The sequence below is a fragment of the Marmota marmota genome, unplaced genomic scaffold (genome assembly GCF_001458135.2).
Source record: "Marmota marmota marmota unplaced genomic scaffold, marMar, whole genome shotgun sequence".
NCBI classification, from domain to species: domain Eukaryota; kingdom Metazoa; phylum Chordata; class Mammalia; order Rodentia; family Sciuridae; genus Marmota; species Marmota marmota.
The window spans coordinates 4,418,702-4,439,926 of record NW_025999941.1 but is presented as its reverse complement, the minus strand read 5'-3'; the positions used below and the strand labels follow the sequence as shown (position 1 = coordinate 4,439,926).

Below are 21,225 nucleotides of genomic sequence, written 5' to 3'. Positions count from 1 at the left end.
TTTTTTTGTTTTTTTTTTTTTTTTTTTGCTCTAGATACTCCTCTTACCCTCTGCTCATCTTGGAGAGCACATCAAAGTTTTAAAGATGTATGGAAAACCTTTCAGGGTAACCCTGCAAGGTAACCCTGATATGCCCAGCATGACTTATTCTTTCAATTCAGAGTTATTGTTATTGAGATAAAGAAAAGTCAGGCCTTGCTGTGTTTGTTTAATAGACCTAGTTCTTTCTTGGGATTTTTTTTTTTTTTAAATGGTTTTGTTTTGTAAAAGTCACAGAAATTTCTTTAATCCAGTGTTTATTAGCTCTTTTAAATTCTAGACCCCCTTGATAAACATACAAACCCTATATCTTAGTGTTTTTATTTTTTATTCAAATGAAACAAACAAACAAAAAAACTCCAAAGGAACCAGAGGACAAAGGGCTGTTTTGTTTTCATCCTACCCCACTTTTGATATCCCCCACTGCATACCTAAATCAGTGTCTAGACTTGGTCACTATTTGGCAAGGGTATTGAATTTAGCTATTGGTACACCATCTTTGCATGTTTATTTAGGAATAATCAAATACAAAAATGGAAACAAACAGTTTTGAAGTATAGAAGACACAAGAGGCAATTACTTCCATCAGAGCATTAACTCTGTACGCCTGTAGACAGGACTCTAATCCTTCATATCAGCCTCTTTCTTCTTCAGAGTGAGCTAGATCAGTTGGATCAGTGGTAAGTACTTTGTTGCCAGTGGAAGAAATGAGGCCCGCTTATTGTTACCTTATTTCAGAATGAAAACTGATGAAATTGCTCATGGCTGTTTTAAGAAATTGCTGCTATTTAAATATCCAGATGAGCTCCTATTTTTAGCAACAAACTTCTGTTCAATAAGTTGGTTAGAAATCTGTATGTTTTTCATTATATATGACTGCTTCCACTTTAGTGCTCAACATAAATTCGGTAAATATTTTTTATTCATCCTGAATTTGCTGTGATACAGAAAAGTTTCCTTGACCTCTTTCTAGCACATAATTTTACCTAAATTCATTCCTGGCACAATATTGTTATATTTTAAATAAGTGTTGGTTAATATGTAAGCAACATTTTAAGCTTCTTTCCAGTTGTAAAATCTATGATTCTTTATCAAGGAATACAAAATTTCAGCGTTTGGTTTTCTTCTAGTCCAGACCTTTTTTGTGTACTTTTTCTTTTGATACCAGTGGGGCAGCAAAGATGCCCTGTGTGGCTGGGTTTCCATTTTGTGGTATTCACCATCCAGAAGCATTAGGTGATGAGTGCAAACTCACCATGTAACAGCCATCTCTGAGAAAGAACTTACTTAAACCTTGAAAAAAGTATTTTGAGACACCTCCATCTCAGCAGAAACCTGTGCTTTTTCCTTTGGTTCTAGGTAATTAATGCATTCACACACATGTAGTCGTTTGTGAACATTTTAGAATTGAATTTAAACTAACTTGAATTACGATCAGATGCCTGGTCACTGTTGGGCTGAAGAATGAAAGCCAAGTTGAAATGAGTAGTACTGAGATAAAAATTCCAAATGTTAGGCAGTTTGGGACCCGTTCTCCTGCCCCTGAACTCTGATTCTGTGTCCCTCTCACACAAGTGCTTCTGTCTTCCCTTCCTTTCTTTTTGCCATGGGGGACCAGATGGCCTACTTCTCTAGTCGTCATATCTACCTGTTACTCCCAGCCAGAGATTCTGGTCTATCCAGTGACCTGAGTGAAGCTCACACCTGCTATCCTCTGTGTTGGTCTCTAAGCAAGCACACTCTTCTATATGAGTTTTCTAATGGCTTTACTGCTAGTGGGAAGGGAGAAACAGATTGCTTCATGCAAACCTTGGTGTGCTGTGGAGAGGACAGCATTGTTGTAGCCAGCAGCATATGGAGGGGGAGGAGGAGACAGGAGGTATCTGGTAAGGGGTGTCCCTGCTGTCAATGTATCAGCAGTGCTTTGGTGGCTGTCAGGTGCTTGTGTCTGCTTTCAGTAACCAGAAGTCCAATCAAAGCCTGGGCTGGTTTGTGAAAAGAAAAGCAATGTTCATAAAGGAACTACCTATTCTTAACATGCTGCCTGTCCCACAGACATGGGTGTGTTAGTGTGTATGTATGTTGTGTGTATTAGCCAACTTTGCTATTCAACTTTTTTCTCTTAATTAACAAACAGACCTATGAATTTGTAATGAATCAGAAAGTGGTAGTAGAATATTAATCAGTGTGTATGATGGTGGAATAAAGGATTACAGTGCTGAAAAAATACTAGATGTTTTAATGGATCAGTGATAAACACCTCCATTTATCTTTGTGACTTCTTTTTACTGGTGGCACTTTGAAATATAATTTATAAAGATTATGAAATTTCCTTACTAAGTTAGTGTGTTGCCTTTATTAAAGGTAAATGTGTCTTCTTAGACATAAAGACATCCTTCATTCTGAAAAATGGGGAATTTATACATTTTTTGTGCCCTTATGCATGGCTGATTACAAATTTAATTTCATGCCAGCTGACTTGAATAGACAGAATGCAATCTATGCTTTAGGGATTTGGAATAGCTATAATACAATATATCTTATAGATACAATTAGCACAGTTTTTACCACTTTTGCACTTTATTGTTCTGAGGATACAGTTATGAAGAAATACTCTGCCTGGTGGCTTTTATGTTTTATCTTGGCACTCAGATAACAAAAGCCTCTGTGGTTCATTTTGAAACTTTGAGGGAAATGATACCCATATGATTTAAAGTTTTAAGTTTAATTATCTTCTGCAAATTGCTTTTGGAAGTATAGGTAGTCAAAAAGTAAAAGTGATTTTAAATTTTAAACATAGAAAGTAGCATAATGGTTTTATGAAATATAGAGGATTTTATTCAAAATAGATGCTATCCAGAACAGGAAAATCAGAATTGCCTTTGTAAAATATTTTGCATGCTTTTTTCTTTATTGCCTTGAAAGTTATATAATCCCAACCCCCACCCTTTTTCCCTAATACAAAGGCTTACTGAAAATTTATGATCTCTGTCTCATTACAGATTTCATATACCACCTGAGAGGCAATATTGTGTTTTAAGTTAAAATCACAAAAGATGTTTTGAGGTCATTTGAGCAACTCTTTTTCAAACAAGAAAGGTATACATATGGGAAGGTCTTAAACAACACAGATGTAGATGCCAATCCTTAAGTTGGGAACCTCTTTACTCATGCAGGAGAATTGAGGAGTACATTATTGGTGGTGCAAAGTTGTTTGGAAATAGATGCTACTTGAAGTTTTACACTTGGGTAGTGATAATAACCTATTTATATTGGAAGTACTTAGATGATATTATTCTCAGCATCAGCCTGGTACACACTAGTAAATTTTAATAAGCCCAACTTTAGAATTTCAGAAGTACCCCCCAGATATAATAAAGATCTCCCCCTCAGACCTAATACAGTTGCAAGGGTAAAACCATATATCTGAACTATTTAGGAACATGACTATTATAAGACTCCAAAGAGTCTTTTCTGCTGGAATTCCAGTGTATATCCATTGAACACACATTTTAATAGTTGATACTTAGCACTTTCTTGTTATGTGTTATAGAGTCCAGAAATAGCCCAAACATCTCACTGAACCCTAGTGGCCAGGAAATGATTTTCAGACTTAATAGTGTATATCCCCATGATGTGAGGTGCTGCCTAAAATGCCACTTCCTGATACCATCCCTATAGAGCTGACATCCTAGAGTGCTTAGGAATCTACAATTAAATCAGATAACCCAGAGAATTCTAAGGTAGATGATCTGGTGACAAGCTGTTAGGACACACTGATGAAGGAGACATATCCTCTCTCAGGACCTGCTTCATGGAGTTGCTTCAAGACCTGTGCAATTGTACAAGCCCCACACTCAGAAGGTCCCCATACTTGACTTAATGCTCTTCTGTTATCTTCTAGAAGGTCTTAATAATTTTTGAGTAGGACTCCTACATTTTCATTTCTCTCCAGGCCCTGAAAATTATGTAGCCAGTTCTATATACAGATTTCATTGTATGTTACTGAAATCGTGTTCCTTGGCAAGAATGAATTGAAGGTATTTTATAATGATTTCTTATCTGTTGGTATTGGGCTGTAAACTCCAAGGCTACTTCTGAGCTTTAGAGGTGAATGAGTATCCTTCACCACAGGACCCAGAATAGGAAATCCTTATATTAAATTTTAATTAGTAATCCTGAACACAGACACCCATGTTTATGTTATTCTAATCCACTTTTTTTTCCCCTCCCAGGATGGTACAAAACAGAAAAGGGAGCGGAAGAAGACTGTGTCGTTCAGCAGCATGCCCACTGAGAAGAAGATCAGCAGTGCGAGTGATTGCATCAATTCCATGGTCGAAGGTTCAGAACTCAAAAAGGTCCGCTCCAACTCTAGAATTTACCATAGGTATTTTTTACTAGATGCTGACATGCAGAGCTTGAGGTGGGAGCCATCGAAGAAAGATTCTGAGAAAGCCAAGATTGATATTAAATCCATCAAGGAAGTGAGAACAGGAAAAAATACAGACATATTCCGTAGCAATGGCATTTCTGACCAGATATCTGAAGATTGTGCATTTTCAGTCATATATGGAGAGAATTATGAGTCACTTGATTTGGTTGCCAACTCTGCAGATGTTGCAAACATCTGGGTCACGGGACTGCGGTACCTAATTTCTTATGGCAAACATACCCTCGATATGTTGGAAAGTAGCCAAGACAACATGAGGACTTCTTGGGTTTCACAAATGTTTAGTGAAATTGATGTAGACAACCTTGGACATATAACTCTGTGTAATGCTGTGCAATGTATCAGAAACCTCAATCCTGGTTTAAAAACGAGCAAAATTGAGCTCAAGTTCAAAGAGTTGCACAAATCAAAGGACAAAGGTGGCACAGAAGTCACAAAGGAAGAATTTATTGAGGTTTTTCATGAGCTTTGTACTAGACCTGAAATTTATTTCCTTTTAGTTCAGTTTTCAAGCAATAAAGAATTCCTTGATACCAAGGACCTTATGATGTTTCTTGAAGCAGAACAGGGTGTGGCACATATAAATGAGGAAATAAGCCTTGAAATTATTCACAAATATGAGCCATCCAAAGAGGGCCAGGACAAGGGCTGGCTGTCTATAGACGGGTTCACTAATTACCTTATGTCACCTGACTGTTATATTTTTGATCCAGAACATAAGAAGGTCTGTCAGGATATGAAGCAACCTCTGTCTCATTACTTTATAAACTCATCTCATAATACATATTTAATAGAGGATCAGTTCCGAGGTCCCTCTGACATCACAGGATATATTCGGGCTCTTAAAATGGGTTGCCGGAGTGTCGAATTAGATGTATGGGATGGGCCAGATAATGAACCCGTAATTTACACCGGCCACACTATGACCTCTCAGATAGTCTTCCGCAGTGTCATTGATATTATTAACAAGTATGCATTCTTTGCTTCAGAGTATCCTCTTATCTTGTGTTTAGAAAATCACTGTTCTATTAAACAACAGAAAGTAATGGTTCAACACATGAAGAAAATTTTGGGAGACAAGCTCTATACCACTTCACCCAATGTCGAGGAATCTTACCTACCATCCCCAGATGTTCTGAAAGGGAAGATACTAATCAAAGCCAAGAAGCTGTCCTCAAATTGCTCTGGAGTAGAAGGAGACGTTACTGATGAAGATGAAGGAGCAGAAATGTCTCAGAGGATAGGGAAGGAGAACGTGGAGCAACCCAGCAATGTGCCTGTGAAGCGATTTCAGCTTTGCAAAGAGCTGTCTGAACTGGTCAGCATCTGTAAGTCAGTTCAGTTCAAGGAATTTCAGGTGTCATTTCAGGTTCAGAAGTACTGGGAAGTCTGTTCCTTTAATGAAGTGCTTGCCAGCAAATATGCCAATGAAAATCCAGGGGACTTCGTAAATTATAACAAGCGTTTTCTTGCTAGGGTCTTTCCTAGTCCGATGAGAATCGACTCCAGTAACATGAACCCTCAAGATTTTTGGAAATGTGGTTGTCAAATCGTAGCCATGAACTTTCAGACTCCAGGGCTGATGATGGACTTGAATATTGGCTGGTTCAGGCAGAATGGAAACTGTGGCTATGTCCTTCGGCCGGCCATCATGCGGGAGGAGGTTTCCTTCTTCAGTGCCAACACGAAAGACTCTGTCCCGGGAGTCTCCCCTCAACTTCTTCACATTAAAATCATCAGTGGGCAGAACTTTCCAAAGCCCAAAGGATCAGGTGCCAAAGGTGATGTGGTGGACCCTTATGTCTATGTGGAAATCCATGGGATCCCTGCCGACTGTGCAGAACAAAGGACAAAAACAGTGCACCAGAATGGAGATGCACCCATTTTTGATGAGAGCTTTGAATTTCAAATCAACCTGCCTGAGCTGGCCATGGTGCGCTTCGTAGTGCTAGACGATGACTACATTGGGGATGAATTTATTGGTCAGTACACAATTCCCTTTGAATGTTTACAGACGGGCTACCGCCATGTCCCCCTGCAGTCCTTGACTGGAGAGGTTCTTGCTCATGCTTCTTTGTTTGTGCACGTGGCCATCACTAACCGAAGAGGAGGAGGGAAGCCTCATAAAAGGGGCCTTTCCGTGAGAAAAGGGAAGAAATCCAGGGAATATGCATCTCTGAGAACATTGTGGATTAAAACTGTGGATGAGGTGTTCAAGAATGCCCAGCCCCCCATTCGGGATGCCACGGATCTGAGAGAGAACATGCAGGTATGTGCTCATGGTCAAGTGTTCACTCAATGGTTGTTCTGCTGAGTGCATGTCCACAGCTTAGGAACGTATTGGTCTTTTTTTTAATGAGTATATTTAATTTCAAATAATATGTAAATTTCAATTATTATTAGAAGGTTTGCCTCTAGTCTCATTTCTTATCATTTAAATTTCCAGAACTACAATTGTTCAAAATATAATGGTTAGAATAATCTAGTTTTGTTGCTTCGTTGCTCATCCCAGTTCCTGTTAAGGACTAATTCACAGTTCCTATTTTTTTCTAATAGTATGCATTGGAATCTGATATTTCTTGGTTGTAACACAAGCATATGACCCCTCAAAACAAAAAGGGATATGGGTTACAGTAAAAGAGCCGTGCTCCTGGCCTTTCTCGTGGTGCTGCAGTGCTGGGAAGATAGTAGGCCCTTAAATGAGTCAGTGTGTTTGCATATTGACCCGTCTCTTGATTTTAGAGGCTTGCTAATTGTTTAAGTAAAAAACATGTGGTGTCTCTATTTATTGAAGTCGAAGGTACAAATGACCTCTGAAATATATAATAGCTGAAAGCAATCAGTTAGGAACTGTGTATTTAATTAAGCATGTCTACAAGCCTAACCATGTGGTTGAGCCTCTGTGTGAGTGATGCAGAAGTGGACAGCAAAGACCTGCCACACAGAGGTATCGACACTAGCCAGTCACAGTATGTTTGGTACCATGCGTGATAGGTGCTCTGTTTGGTCTGTTTATTTTTGAATGATTGTTATAAAAATGACATCAGCAGTAAACTCTGGTTCAGAAAATGTACTGTCTAAATGCTTTTCCCATCTACCAATTCTGCAGATTCTTCATGAAGAATAAGCCCTTCCTGTAATAGGGACATATATTTTCTTTCTCTCAAGGTAAAAGCATAACTGAGATGTGGGGGGCTTTCCCACTACTGAGGGTACAAGTGTTGGGTAAACCCTCAGCTCCAAGCAGGACACACTGTCCCTTGCCTGGTGGCTGCTGGAGTGTATGTGCCACAGAATTCCCCTGGGGACCTGCCAAAGCCAGAGCATCATCTTTTCCAGAGCCTGCATCTGCTCTGAATCCGACAGCCCAGTGGGTGGTGATATTTGATGGTTGCCTGCTGTCACCGGGCAGTCTGGCCGCAAGCATGTAGCAGTGAACCAGAAGCCAGACCACCTGCCCTCAAGGGACTTGTCCTGTAGCTGGGGGTGGGCGTTGGAAGGGGAAACAAACAGTAAGTACATGAATATACAAATAGGACAACTGCAGATGCTGTGAGTGCTATGAAGAAAATAAAACAGAGAGGTATGCTGGAATGATCACACTCTATATATCACAATAATGATTTATTTTTATTCAGTCATATCAAAGTGATTTTGAGTGAAATTACTTATAGTTTAAAACATGAGTCTGTTTCCTCCTCCATAACATGGCTTGTTGAGAGGATTAAATGAGGTAATGTGTAATACATATGCCCAGTATAGCCTAGACTTTGGAAATGCTCAAAGAATGCCAGCTCCTGACATTTTACAGTGTTGAGGGTTTTCTTTAATGGATATTTTAATGAGATGCCTCTGGTGATTAGAACACAAGAGAGACGCTGTTGTGATGGTCTACGCCTGTAGTCCCAGCCATTTGGGAAGCTAAGGCAGGAGGATTGCAAATTTGAGGCCAGCCGGGGCAATTTAGTGAGACCCTGTTTAAAAATAAAGGGGGAAAAAAAAAAAAAAACAAGGACTGGGAATGTAGCTCAGAGGTAGACTGCTCCTAGGTTCAATCCCCAGTACCGCCATGTGGGGGAGTGGTTTGTGGGGTGGGGTGAGGGTTACAGTGGAGAAGGGCAGGGGAGTTGCCGTGGAGATGCTAAAAAGGGAAAGGCAAGGGGAACCAGGACCCCTGCTGGGCAGACCCTGCAGTGAAGAGCAGCTTCTTCAAAGGTCCTGTAAATTTGGAAACTTGGTATAAACAGGTGATATTTCTTTCCTTTCCTTTTTGGGTGGCTGGTGTATTTGATACTTGTTTCAAACCGGATTTGATTTTTTTTTTCTTAATCTTTACCTTTTCCATATGCAGAGGCCATTCTTTTTATTTGCTCATACTTGCATATAAATATTGCACTACTGTGAACTTTGATCTGAAAAAAGGCTTTGACCTTTGGAAGAATTCAACTTATTTACATTTTCAATACTTTTGATAAATTAGTATTACAATTGTCTGTAACCATATTTACTTAGGAAAATAGTTATTTTTTCCAAGCATAAATAATTATTAGCCAATTCTGTCATAACATTGCCAATAACTTTTATACTAGGTTCCAATATAACCAGTTATATCAAGTATAATATCCAGGAGAAATTAATTAATTACCAAGTGCCTCCTTTCTTGCCCTTTGACAGAATGCAGTGGTGTCCTTCAAGGAGCTGTGTGGCCTGTCCTCAGTGGCCAATCTCATGCAGTGCATGCTGGCGGTGTCTCCCCGCTTTCTGGGGCCTGATAACAACCCCCTGGTGGTCCTGAATCTCAGCGAGCCATATCCCACGATGGAGTTACAGGGCATCGTGCCAGAAGTTCTGAAGAAGATTGTAACGACTTATGACATGGTGAGTGGTGTTTGTCCCATCGTGTAGGCTGGTGCCAGAGATGTCTTTAGACAACATGCCATATGTCCTGAGGAGCTCTTGCTGAAGTGTGCGTTTTTATTTCATGCTTCGTTTGTCTGTGTCGGAGAAGTAACTCCCCTAGCCTTGCTGTAATGGAAAGAGTTTAATGTTTTGTTATTGTTTTAGAAAGCAGGATTCATTCAGAGAATTACTTGCTCACTTGCTTCAGTTGGATTAAACATGAGTTAGCTTCTCAAGAACTATGTCTGAATTGATTTCTAAAGGATGCCTTATTTTCTACATATATGTCGTAAAGAATTTTATCTCCTCTTGTAACCATCTATTGATTTCTTTTGTTTTCATATCTCAACCTAGTGAAGATGAGAAATTTAATTTAAAAAATAAACTTGGAATACCAGAAGGGGCAGGTGCTGCATCTCATTATTCTACTGTATGATGGTTTCCTTCTTGCAGCAGCTGCTCTGAGACACCTGTGTTTGTCATCAGCTTAATGTTAATGAGATATCCTCAGGACACCTAGAATATTACATTTTTGCACTTAAGGTCTGTCTTATATTTTCTTTTTTTTAAAATTTTTTTTAGTTGTTGATAGATCTTTATTTTTATTTATTTATATGTGGTGCTGAGAATCGAACCCAGTGCCTCACACATGCCAGGCAAATGCATTACCGCTGAGCCCCAGCCCCAGCCCTAGTTCTGTCTTGTATTTTCTTAATTGCATTTCACTGTTTTTGTCCTTTATGATTTATCATAACTCTATGAGAGAATTTAATGGGCGAATAGCACCTATTTCAGGCTCACGATGTAGTTAAAGTGATCAGAACTCACTGTGTATACTGGTAGTGTCTTGTCAGCATGTCAGGGTTAAGCATAGGACACTCCCCTTCCAGATAGGCCAGTTTGACATCCTTTACCATTCAGGGTAGTTGGGGGTAAAATTCTCATCCACCACCTCCTCCACTCTAGAAGCCCAAGCTAAGGCCACAGAGCACTAGGCTTTCTCTGATGTAGCTTACAGTGCTCAGGGACCAAACAAGATTGGCATCATATATCTACACTGAAACGTTTTTTGAAAACATTTTTGACTGCTTTCATAAATTGGTCTGAAAGTGGTAGATTAGAGAGATTTATGAAATTAAAGGGAAAATTAAAAACACTTTAGGTCAGCATTTTCCACACTATTCTGAGGAACCTTGGTTCTTTAGGATGTTAGTAAATACCACATGGGGAGATGGTTCCATGATGAAGTACTTCAGGGAAATACTAGTCTGAACAAAACTGATCAGATACCATTCTTATAGGATTTCTCGGAGCCTTATCTTTCCTGGCACACTGTGCTCCAAGAGGGCAGTGGACATGGATAGAGCACTCCCTATTTCACATGTTGGCTTGACCAATAGACTCCTGTTTCCAAAAACAAAAGTTCTGAAGAACACATTTTGGGAAATGCTTCTTTAATCTTTGAGTAAGTCGGGAAGTACAAGCCAGAAGAATGTAATTGTTTTAAGCAATTTATTAGTTTATTACCTCCTAAAAAGGTGATTTCAAAGCTATTTCCCCATGTTCCTGTGAAGCAGGCACACATTGTAGTGGCTGCTCATATCCTCTGCTATTTCTAGCTCAGACTTCGTGGAAACACAAGAGATGTGAGGGACTGAACACTGGACACCGTGGCAAACTACAGGGAGAGTCACCCACCCTTGCAGAAAGTAGGAAGACTAGGGTTAGGTATGTCTGATAACCCTTGAGTGATGCTGGGTGCCAGAGGGCTACAAAGATGAGCATGAATGGCCTCTGTCTGGGAGCCAGCCAGTCCACTAGAAAATGATGGAGGAAGGACAGAATTGCCATAATAGGCTCATGCTGGGATTTCTTGGGAATAGGGAAAATGGAAAGATAGGAAAAAGAGATAAAAATGGAGAAATTTGAAGTAATTTGCCACACTGTGAGCTAGACTATGCAGTTAGTTGCTGATTCCAGGTTTTATGGGAAGATGCCAGAGAGAAGTAGCTGATGTTTATAAGTGAATGCCTTTATTTATTTATTTATTTATTTTAATTGGTGCTGGAGATCAAACCGAGGGCTTTGCATATGTTCAACAAATACTTTAGCACTGAGCTACACCACAACTCTGTAAATGCTTTTCTAGCTTGAGCCACAAATAAAAATCATAAACCTACTTCATTGATCATTTCAGTGACAGTCATATAGTAACGTTTCTTCACTTTAAGGTTTTTGACAGGGACTTCCTGACAGCGGAGTGGGGGTCACCATGTAGGTGATGACATGGTTGACTGGCGCTGAGTGTAGATCAGAGTAGAGTTGAAAGCCTGGCTGAACTCTTAGGGTCTCCTTAAAGCTCTTTAAGGACACAGAGACTGCCACAGCACCCACAACTATATTTGGCACAGGAATTGCTCAATGTCTCCTGCCCCTTCCTCTTCCTGGACTAGTAGATGACAACACTTATTGCATAACTCTTATTTGCATCTAACTATATTTGTGTTATTCTAGAAGGAATAAGCTTGTTTAAAAGTTTTAAATTGTGAGACTATTCTTTTCTCAAGTTTAATTGAAATAGCTGTGCTGCTTGATACTCCATGGTTTATAGATTTGTTTTGTTTTTAATTCCTTCTGGTAAACTTATGTTATAAAATATTTAAAATTAAGTTCAATTATTGCTGCAGCAATATTATAACTCTTAGAATATTTTATGGACTTTTTTAGTGACTTAATAGTTTCTCACCTTATGACAATTAATTAAAGCTAGCTAGAATAGGGAAAACGTTGATGGGAAATGTATTATGGTCGTGTACAGTCTGTAACTTTAAATATAGCTCTTTATTTTTTATAGTGTTATATTGAGCTTGGCCCAAAATTAACCTTAGGAGAAAGATCTTATTTCTTTGTTGACTTCCCATTTATAATTTGAAGACTTCAAATGAGAAGTAAGAGTGGGTTGAGAAATCCCTGTCCAGAGCGCCTGTGTTGTTGTGTGTCTGTGCTGCTGACGCTGGTCCTGCTGAGGACAGTACTGTGCTGGCTCCCATGGATGAGCAGGTGTGTATTGCTGCCATCCAGACTGAGATTGCTTCTCAGTTTATACACTCTGGATAATGAAATGGAGTGTCATAAATGTGCCAGTTTCTTTTTGAAAAGGGGGAATGCAGATCATGAACAGAGAGCAGTGTGGAAGCCAGCAATGAGGCCAGAAAGGCAGACCCATGCACACAGTGTGGCTGCACATCCCAGTTTTCCTAGGATGGGTCTTGTTCATATATACCTGTTGTTCTAGAATAATTGTTAATCATTCTCTTGTTGTCTCTTGAAAATATTCCTATTCAGAAGAAAAGGAAAGAAAATTAATCTTTAAAACTTTTAACTATCCCTATTCAGATGGTCAGTTGTGTTGTCACCTACCCATTGACCCTAGATTGTTCTTATGTCTCCTGTGATTACCACCAATAGGCAGACTTTCAAAAGTCCTGATTGTGGTTTTACCCTATTTGTGACGTCCCCCATGATGTTGCCATGGAGTGGAAAAGAGCTTCATGTTAGTGGAGGTTTACTGGGTAGACTGGGCCTTTAAATGGCACTTCCTTGTCTCCATGGTCCTGGTGTCCGTAAGTACCTCATCCCATTTCTTAGGGACTAAACCTATGAGGATTCAGCTTATTCCTCTAGGTCATCTGGACTCCTCCAGTCTACCCTCCCTGATTCTTAATGGAAAAGATCCTTGAGTCCCTTTATTCAAACCTAATATTTTCAACAGATGGGGAATGACTTCCAGTTATTGATCAGTATTGCAATATACCATATACATTATTATGTCATACATTATGACCAGATCAGAGAGTTGTGCTTTTTTACTTAAATAATTGATTTGGTTTAGTTAAGATATCATATTGGTTTCTTCTGAAGTGGAATTTAGTAAAAAATTGAATTTGTTTATTTTAACAAAGCATATAAAATAATTAATACTTGCATTTTCCTTTTTAAATATATATATATATATTTTAGTTGTAGATGGACACAGTTCCTATATTTATTTTTATATGGTGCAGAGGATCAAACCCAGTACCTCACATGTAGGCAAGTACTCTACTACTGAGCTACAACCCTGGCCCAAACATTTGCATTTTCATTGGTGAAATCTACGCTTATTTACAAACTCTTATTACATGCAAGGTCCTGAGCACTCATCCAACAACACATATTTACTGAGTACCTACTGTGTACCAGGACCTGCATACTCTGTATAATGTACAGTTTTCTTAAGGATGGATCAGTACTGTGTTTCAAATGCACCCCTATCCTCATCAGTATAAGAGATCCAGTTCACCATCTTTTGAAACTGAAATTATTTTTACCAACCTTTTCTTGTTGATGACAGTGAGAAGTCAGCGCTCTAGCTATCTTTGTTTATTAGATCCAGATTTACCATCTGCTTTAGACTTGAATTAATAAAATTTTTATGAGGTCCATACTAACACATGGGGACCAAGGAGCCAGCATTCTTGCTCTATAGAGAGAAAACATTGGGAATATAAAGGTTTTGTGAAGTATTATATTTTTTTTAAAGTTTTTGCAACTTTTTTGATTTTGTTAGTTTTTCTATGATATGAAATATGCTTTGATCAATGTAATGAAATTGAAGATGAAGTTGTAGGTAGTGAAAAAGCAAGAAAAAGAAAAAGTAAAGATGATGAAAGCCAGTGCTGTCTTGCAGGCATATGGTGGTTCACACACTGTGGCAGACTCTTGGGCAGCCCCTACCTGTTTGGAGGTTTTACACAAATTCATTCTTATCACCACTGTTCCTTTGTTTCTACTTTCCATTTGCAATTAATTTGTTTTGATCATTTCCTTGCAACTTAACAAAAATCTTGGTTTTAATTACCTTCAGGTTTAATTAAGAGAGCATACTCTGAGGAACCCATTTATCTAGTACAGAACGGTAATTTTTTTTTTTTTAAGGGAGGAACAAGATGCTTTGTCTAAGAGGATATAATTTACACTCTGTTTTTGTGTAAGTTGCTGAGTAGTCTCTTCTAACACATAACTTTAAATATTTTTTAACTAAAACAAGGTTCTTTAAATAAAATATGTGAAATGAAGACTGTTTCTTACACAGAAATGTTGGCAATAGGCAAGTGGCATTAGGAACATTCTGTTTTGTGTTGGTGGTATGGTTTCATGTACTTTTTCTAGCCACTGCTTAATGCAGTAAGGAGATAAATCACACTTCATAATTAATGGAGCCTGTTGGTCTGGACCAAGCCAGAGATGATCTGCAATAAGGTTACTATTGATCCCCGTCTCCTTTGTGGCTCCTTTTATCACTCTCCTGACTCAAAACTTGACATTAAAAGCTTCTTTTAATTGGAGGTGTCAACTTTACTAACTTTTATAACTGTGGAAAAAAGGTCAGATAGAATATTATGCTTTGGGATAAGATTGAGCTAAAAAAAAAAAGAAGGAAGGTAAGAAATGGAGGGAGGAAGAGAGGGAGCAGTGGTGGAGAGCAAGGGAAGGAGGGATGGAGAGAGGATGAGAGAATGCATCCTGTAGAAGGAAGATCAGAAATCCAAGGGCTATAGATCAATTTGTTAACTAGAGATATTCAGTAAATGTTTGCAAAAGAATTCTCTCTAAAATCATCAAAATAATACAGCTGAGCTACTCCAGAATGGTTTCAGTTGCTAATGGAAAAGAAAGAAACATTAAAAAGGTAGAGTGTGATGATGGTATCATTTTATCATCAGGTCAGATGGAGCAGGCTGCCACAGGGTAACCAGTAGCAGGGAGGTTTGGAAATTTTTTAAAGGTGGTGCTTCTAGGCTGCACAATGGTGATTACAAGATATTATTTCCAATCCAGTTTTTCTATCTTTACATGTCTTCTGGGAAACCATTGAAGAACACATATTTTAAAAGTATTCGTACACATGTACACATACATCAGATATGTAAGTAAGGAACAACTGGGGAAGACTAGAATTTGGGGGGCTGGCAGTCCTCTTGAAAAAGAGACTTCATCATGTAGTAGTTTTTGACAGATAAGTTTGATACCTCTCCAAGAGGACAGCAGTGAAAACCTTGATGGAATTCACAGTTTGTCAGATGGTGTCCCCAGAGAAGATATGCTCAGTAGTACTAGTTGAACATCCATAATCCATAGTCCATATCTGCATGCTCCAAAATCCATCCTGTCAGTGCTCAAAAAGTTTCAGATTTGGAGACAGTTCAGATTTTCAGATTAGGGATGTTTCATAGGTGAAATCTATGCATTTTTTTTTCTTTTTTGGTGGTGGTAGTGATTGAACTTGGGGCCTTGCATGTATGAAGCAAGTATTCCACCGCTGAGCTACACTCACAGCTCCTCTGTTTTAGATCCAAATCTGAAACACTTCTGGTTCCAGGTATTTTGCATAAGGGATAGTCAGCCTGTGTGAAGCAAGCCACTGTATTGTCTGACTCACCCTCAGCCTGATTTGAAATGTCTAAGTAAACTAGGAACCAGTAGTTGGGTGCTGTCCAACCATTATCGTGAATAAGAAATGGGAGCCTGCTGTTGGCACATTTTCTTAGGTAGATTTCATGTGAACCAAGGCTACCTGGAAAACAGTTGCAGGGCACTGTTTTGGGGTCGTGTATTCCGTAAGGTCTCCACTGTTTTATTTCTCTGTAGAGAGCCTTTGTATTGCCTTTTAAGGGGGCATATTTTCCAACATTTTGTTTCCCTGAATCTGATAGAAAACAGCTATGGAATTTATTTGAAACCTAAAACTCAAGAAAAGTCAGAGAATTTCTTCCTAAACTTATGCTTTATGCAAAATAACACTACTACATTTTTAATAAAACTAAGATTGCTGAAGTACTGTAGTCTTTTTTTAAAATGAAAAAGCAGAGAAATTGCTTCCTATCAAATTCCACAGTGAATATTAGATTTTGCTCTTGTATAATTCCTTCAAAATCTATTTTTGATGTTCTTTCTGTCTCTCTTTCTCTTTTTCTGTCTTTCTCTCAATAGTGGGAATTGAACCCGGAGATGGTTTACCACTGAGTTATATCCCTAAACTTTTTTATTTTGGGACAGTTTTGCTAAATTGCTGAGGGTCTTGCCTTGTTGCCCAGGCTGGCCTTGAACTTCAGATCCTCCTGCCTTGGCCTCCTGAATCACTGGAATTATAGGCATGGAATAGCACCACCAACTATGACTTCTCTTCTTTATCAGATGTGTCTTGTGTTTGTTTCTGCAGTGTCTGAAGGCACATCCAGAGTTGTTTGCTAAGTTCTCTTTTTTCTCTCTCCAGGACATTACAGGAAAGGACTTGATATGACTTTGCAATCCTGTACTTTATGGGTAATACATATATTTCTTTTTGGTCAGCCATATGCACTGGCAGTTTTTCAAAGCTGTGAGGAGGCCTTGAGCTTCCTTACCCCAGTTTATTCAGTGATCCCTTGGTCTCTGCTAGATGCTAAGCTGCCGTCTTCCCATCTCTGGGGTCCTTACTCTAGTACCACCCTTCATCACCTTCTGCCTGTGTGATGGTTTGAGTTCAAACTTTACACTCCACCCAGGTGAAAGACAAAACATAGCTATCTTATCTCTCTTAGGAGGTAGGTATTTCTAAATTTCTGTTCTGTTTGGCAAGCTAGATCTGCGTTAATTTACATTGCCCCTTTGGACTGCAGGCTCAGCTCCTTAAGTGCAGCAAGCAGTCTCAGTCTTCCTCTTCTTTTTCTGTTGGCTCTACTGTGGCTGTCTGGAGAAGGTGGGGTTGCATGAGTCTTCTTTTTGTGTCCTTGTCAACCTGCCCTGGAAAGCTGGCTGTCTTCCTCTCTTCCCCTCCACCCCCATCTTGGCATGAGACAGGCCTTGTGGTGGAGCTAAGGGCCTCTGCGTCACACACACTGCGAGAGGTGGGCTTCCAGCTTTCTTTCCACTGCGTCTTCCCTCCTCTGCTCTGGAAGTTGTGCACCCCTTGCCTTGCCTTTGTGGGCAGAAGGGAAATCTCCTCACCCTAGGGGCTAAAACTGCATGATCTATGGGCTGTTTCTTCATATGTGAAGATAACTAAGAAAATAGTTTCTTCTTGATATATCCTGGCTTTTAAGGCTATAATTTTGGTAGGAATCTGGGTGAGTAAAAATCAAGTTGAATCTTTAAAACTGAGAAATGTCTTTGTGTTTGTAAGTTACTCATTTGTCACCTAAGCTCCAAGACTCATCCTTTGAATGAGTGGAAAGCTCCCTGGACAACATGCTTTATAAAATATGCCAACCTGTATGAAAATAAATATCCTTTTTACACTATTGCCGTTGAACCTCGGTGATTGCTGAAGCACCTGCCTTGCAGCCTTCCCCTTCCTGCAGCTCAGCTTCTGAATTCCCCTAAAGACATTCTCCTTGAAATTTCATATAGAGGAAGGCCTGGGTGTTTCAGGGAGGAGCCAGAAGAAAGAGTGAGAAGTGAAGGTGTCAAGATGTAGGCCAACTAGGATTAGATTATCATCATTGAGAGAAATAGAGCCAATTGCTTTTTAGTACCTGACTGTGGTTGTCAGGTAAGTGACATTTTTCTTAGAGCATCTGGGGAAAGTATCATACCTTTGGTGCATTTGGATTGATGAAGAATTTGTATAAAGCCTAATAATTGCCAAGAAGGGGGAAAAAAGAAGCTGGTGATAACAGGATTAACTGAAAATGTGTGCCTCATGCCTATATTCTTCTAGCAATTGAATCTTTCCAACACAAAAATTTTTTATTTGCCATTAGAAAAAAACATCAAAAACTACAAGTAATATACAACCCTTAAAAAAAAAGAGATTTTTACAGCATCCAGAATCTGTGTGCTATCTCAAAGTTTGTAATTATTCTTGTAGTGTCTGCAAAATGGTATTGTCTCTGCATCCAGATTTGTGAATTGTGATTTTCCTCTTTGTGGAAATTTTTTTCAAACAGAAAAGCAATGATCAAGAAAACAAAGATCCTAATTGCCTTGTAGTGTACAGTAATTTGTGTATCTTTACTTATGGTGTTTCTGAGTTCCCTATCCTTTCAGAGTGACAAAAATGAAGACTAGCTGGCCTAGAACATGCAATTCAGAGCTCATGAATCATCCAGCCTGTTTCTCCATTGTGTTTGGGGGCTACCTGGCTCCCTGTTACCTTAGACCCAGAGGAGAGCCATGTCCCTTTTTGATACTCCTACCTATGCTGTTGGCACAAAGGTGGTTGTGCCAGTACTTGCTGGCTTCTTTGAAAGAGAAATCGATGTATTCATCTTTATAAGCTTGCAGAGGCCTGTGATAGAAACCTTGGAGCTCCCCAAGTGGGCTCCATTTCAAAACACCAAGCACTGTCTGGTCCACACTAAATGGCAGGACCCATGAAGTGTACCTTCACTGTTTAATTGTCCTAATAGATTGACTTCTAACCAGGCGGGGAGGGGTGAAACCCATGGTACCTACATTTGGCACCAGAGGACCACATAGAATTCAGGATGCTTTATAGCCAGTTAATGGAGATATTTTGCCTGAATGATTATTTTATCAGTGCTGGCTTCAAAGTGTGATCTACAATTAACTAATACGAATTACACGCATTGGTACTTTTTAGAAATACTTGTCTTTTGTCAGATTCACCAAAAGGATGAATCATTGACTATTCCATTGTCTCATCATTGTCCACGTTTAGGTTAGAGTTTAGAAAACACATAAGTTTTAGTCATAAAAATCATATTATTTATTTATTTATTTATTTGTTTATTTATTTAGATTTTCTGTATCATACCCTGACTTCATAAATCTAAGGTCCATTCATTGGGGATTGATCTAATCCATTGCCACCTCTTCTTGTGTGGTTTAGAGCTACATGTGCTTTTTCATTTAGAAGTTCAGCAGTGCTGGAAAGATTGAAGTTACATCAGATACTTCTATAAAAACCATTAGTGGTCGTACATAGATTTATGTACGGGATGATGGACATGTACTTTGTAGACAAGCAGTCACATTTTAGAGGACAGCTCTTTAAGGAATGAAATAATTTAGATGGAGTGTTACCTATAAAAATGAAGTTATTGAAATAACCAGATTATATGGCAAATCATCTATTTCAGAATTGTTTTTGAGTCAATGTAATTGCTGACACCTTCTCAGGCCACTTTCTGGCATCCTTTTTGGGCAAGGGGGCAGAACTAATTTTTGACCACATTTCCTATTTCCCTGGTCATGACTTGAAAAACATTTTTTTTAATTTAAAAAGGCTGTTTTCCATAGTCTTTTAAGAATTATTATTATTAGAACTTTATGGTTATACATAGTAGTTGGATTCCTCATGACGAACTCATATAATGGAAATCAATTTTGGTTCATGATCCTCCTTTTCCCTCCCATCCTTCTTCCTCTACTAGCCTTCCTTTCACTTGTATATTAATTTACATTTGATTGTTTTTTATGTAAATCTTATCTTCTGTTCCCCCTTTCCTTTATTTTACTCTAGTTTCTGCAATGAGGAAAACATTTGACCTTTGAGTTTCTGAGTTTGGCTTATTTTACTTAGTGTGATATTCTGTATTTCCATCCATTTACTATCAAGTACCATAACTTCATTCTTTTAAATTGCTGATTGGAATATCATTTATTTACACACACACACACATATACATACATACACACACACACACACACATACATATATACATATATATATATATATATACACACACACACACACACATATGTATGTATGTATATACACACACACATACATATATATATACCACTATATATATATATATATATATATATAGTGGTATATATATATATATAGTGGTATATATATATGTATGTGTGTGTGTATANTATATATAGTGGTGTATATATATTTTTTCCCTTAATCTATTGACAGGTAATCTGGGTTGATTCCATAGTGTAGCTATTGGGAATTGTGCTGCTGTAAACATTGAAGTGCAACCTTTTGGATAACAAGGGAGTGACTTTTATTCATAGTCAAATGTATTACTATAAAAAACATGTAGTACTTTAATAAAGCTCTGAAGCCCATATTTTGTTGATAGGTTTCATTTGACCTCAAGTTCATAAGAGAAATGAAATAGAGCCTTGCCTGTGGGTTCTTTGTTTCTCAGTTTCACTTGAGTGTGAAGACTCGTCCTCACCCTCACCCTCACCCTCACCCTTACCCTCACCCCAACCAGCCTTCTCAAAGCAGCATCCTGGCTGGTGACTCCCTTCCGCATGCTCACTGGTCTCCAGTGGGGTCTGTGGGAACCGCCGCTGTACTCTGTTTTGATGGCACCTGTTTCTCACCCTTTTCACTTGTATTCCCCCAGATCACTGAAAAATAACTGCCACTCCCACTGCTGTAGTAGTCACCTTTAATAGCAGAAAGCTGGTTTGACTGCCAGAAGAATTTATCAGGAATAAAAATAGCATTTAATAATGGTTTTAAAGTCTTTTCTAACTTAATTAGGGCATTTTTAAATCCTGACCCATAACAAAATTACCCTCACAGTAAACTCAGTGGGTGGACAATATGATGTATTAAGAGTTCAGTTTAACTCTACAAGCTTAATTACTAATTAGCTTAAAATAGTATCTTAAGAAGTTTAAAACATTAGTATTAGCAAATCTTTAGGGCTAAATGTTTTCTATTTTTTATATGGAGGATTCATGTAGGCAATCCTTCATCTACTGTATAGAAATCCTTAATTCAAGGATTTTCTTTTAAATCAGTATGGATGTTTCTAGTTTTCTTTCTAATTATTACATTTCTATAATGGAAAGAGGTCAAATGAAATTAAAGCATA

General features: G+C 38.6%; 1 protein-coding gene across 4 annotated transcripts in view; it reads left to right on the top strand.

Annotated features, from left to right (window-relative positions):
* The window catches only part of Plcl2 (phospholipase C like 2), a 198,472-nt gene that overhangs the window by 115,797 nt on the left and 61,450 nt on the right, over positions 1–21,225 (top strand). For 2 of the 4 annotated variants that reach the window (XM_015494368.2, XM_048801031.1), the window contains exons 2-3: positions 4,275–6,761; positions 9,167–9,370. In XM_015494368.2, coding sequence (XP_015349854.1) covers positions 4,326–6,761; positions 9,167–9,370 — 2,640 coding nt within the window. In that variant the 5' untranslated portion in view covers positions 4,275–4,325. Of the gene's footprint in view, positions 1–101; positions 120–701; positions 720–4,274; positions 6,762–9,166; positions 9,371–21,225 lie in introns of those variants that run through there. The other 2 variants (XM_048801033.1, XM_048801032.1) reach the window with 2 other exon arrangements.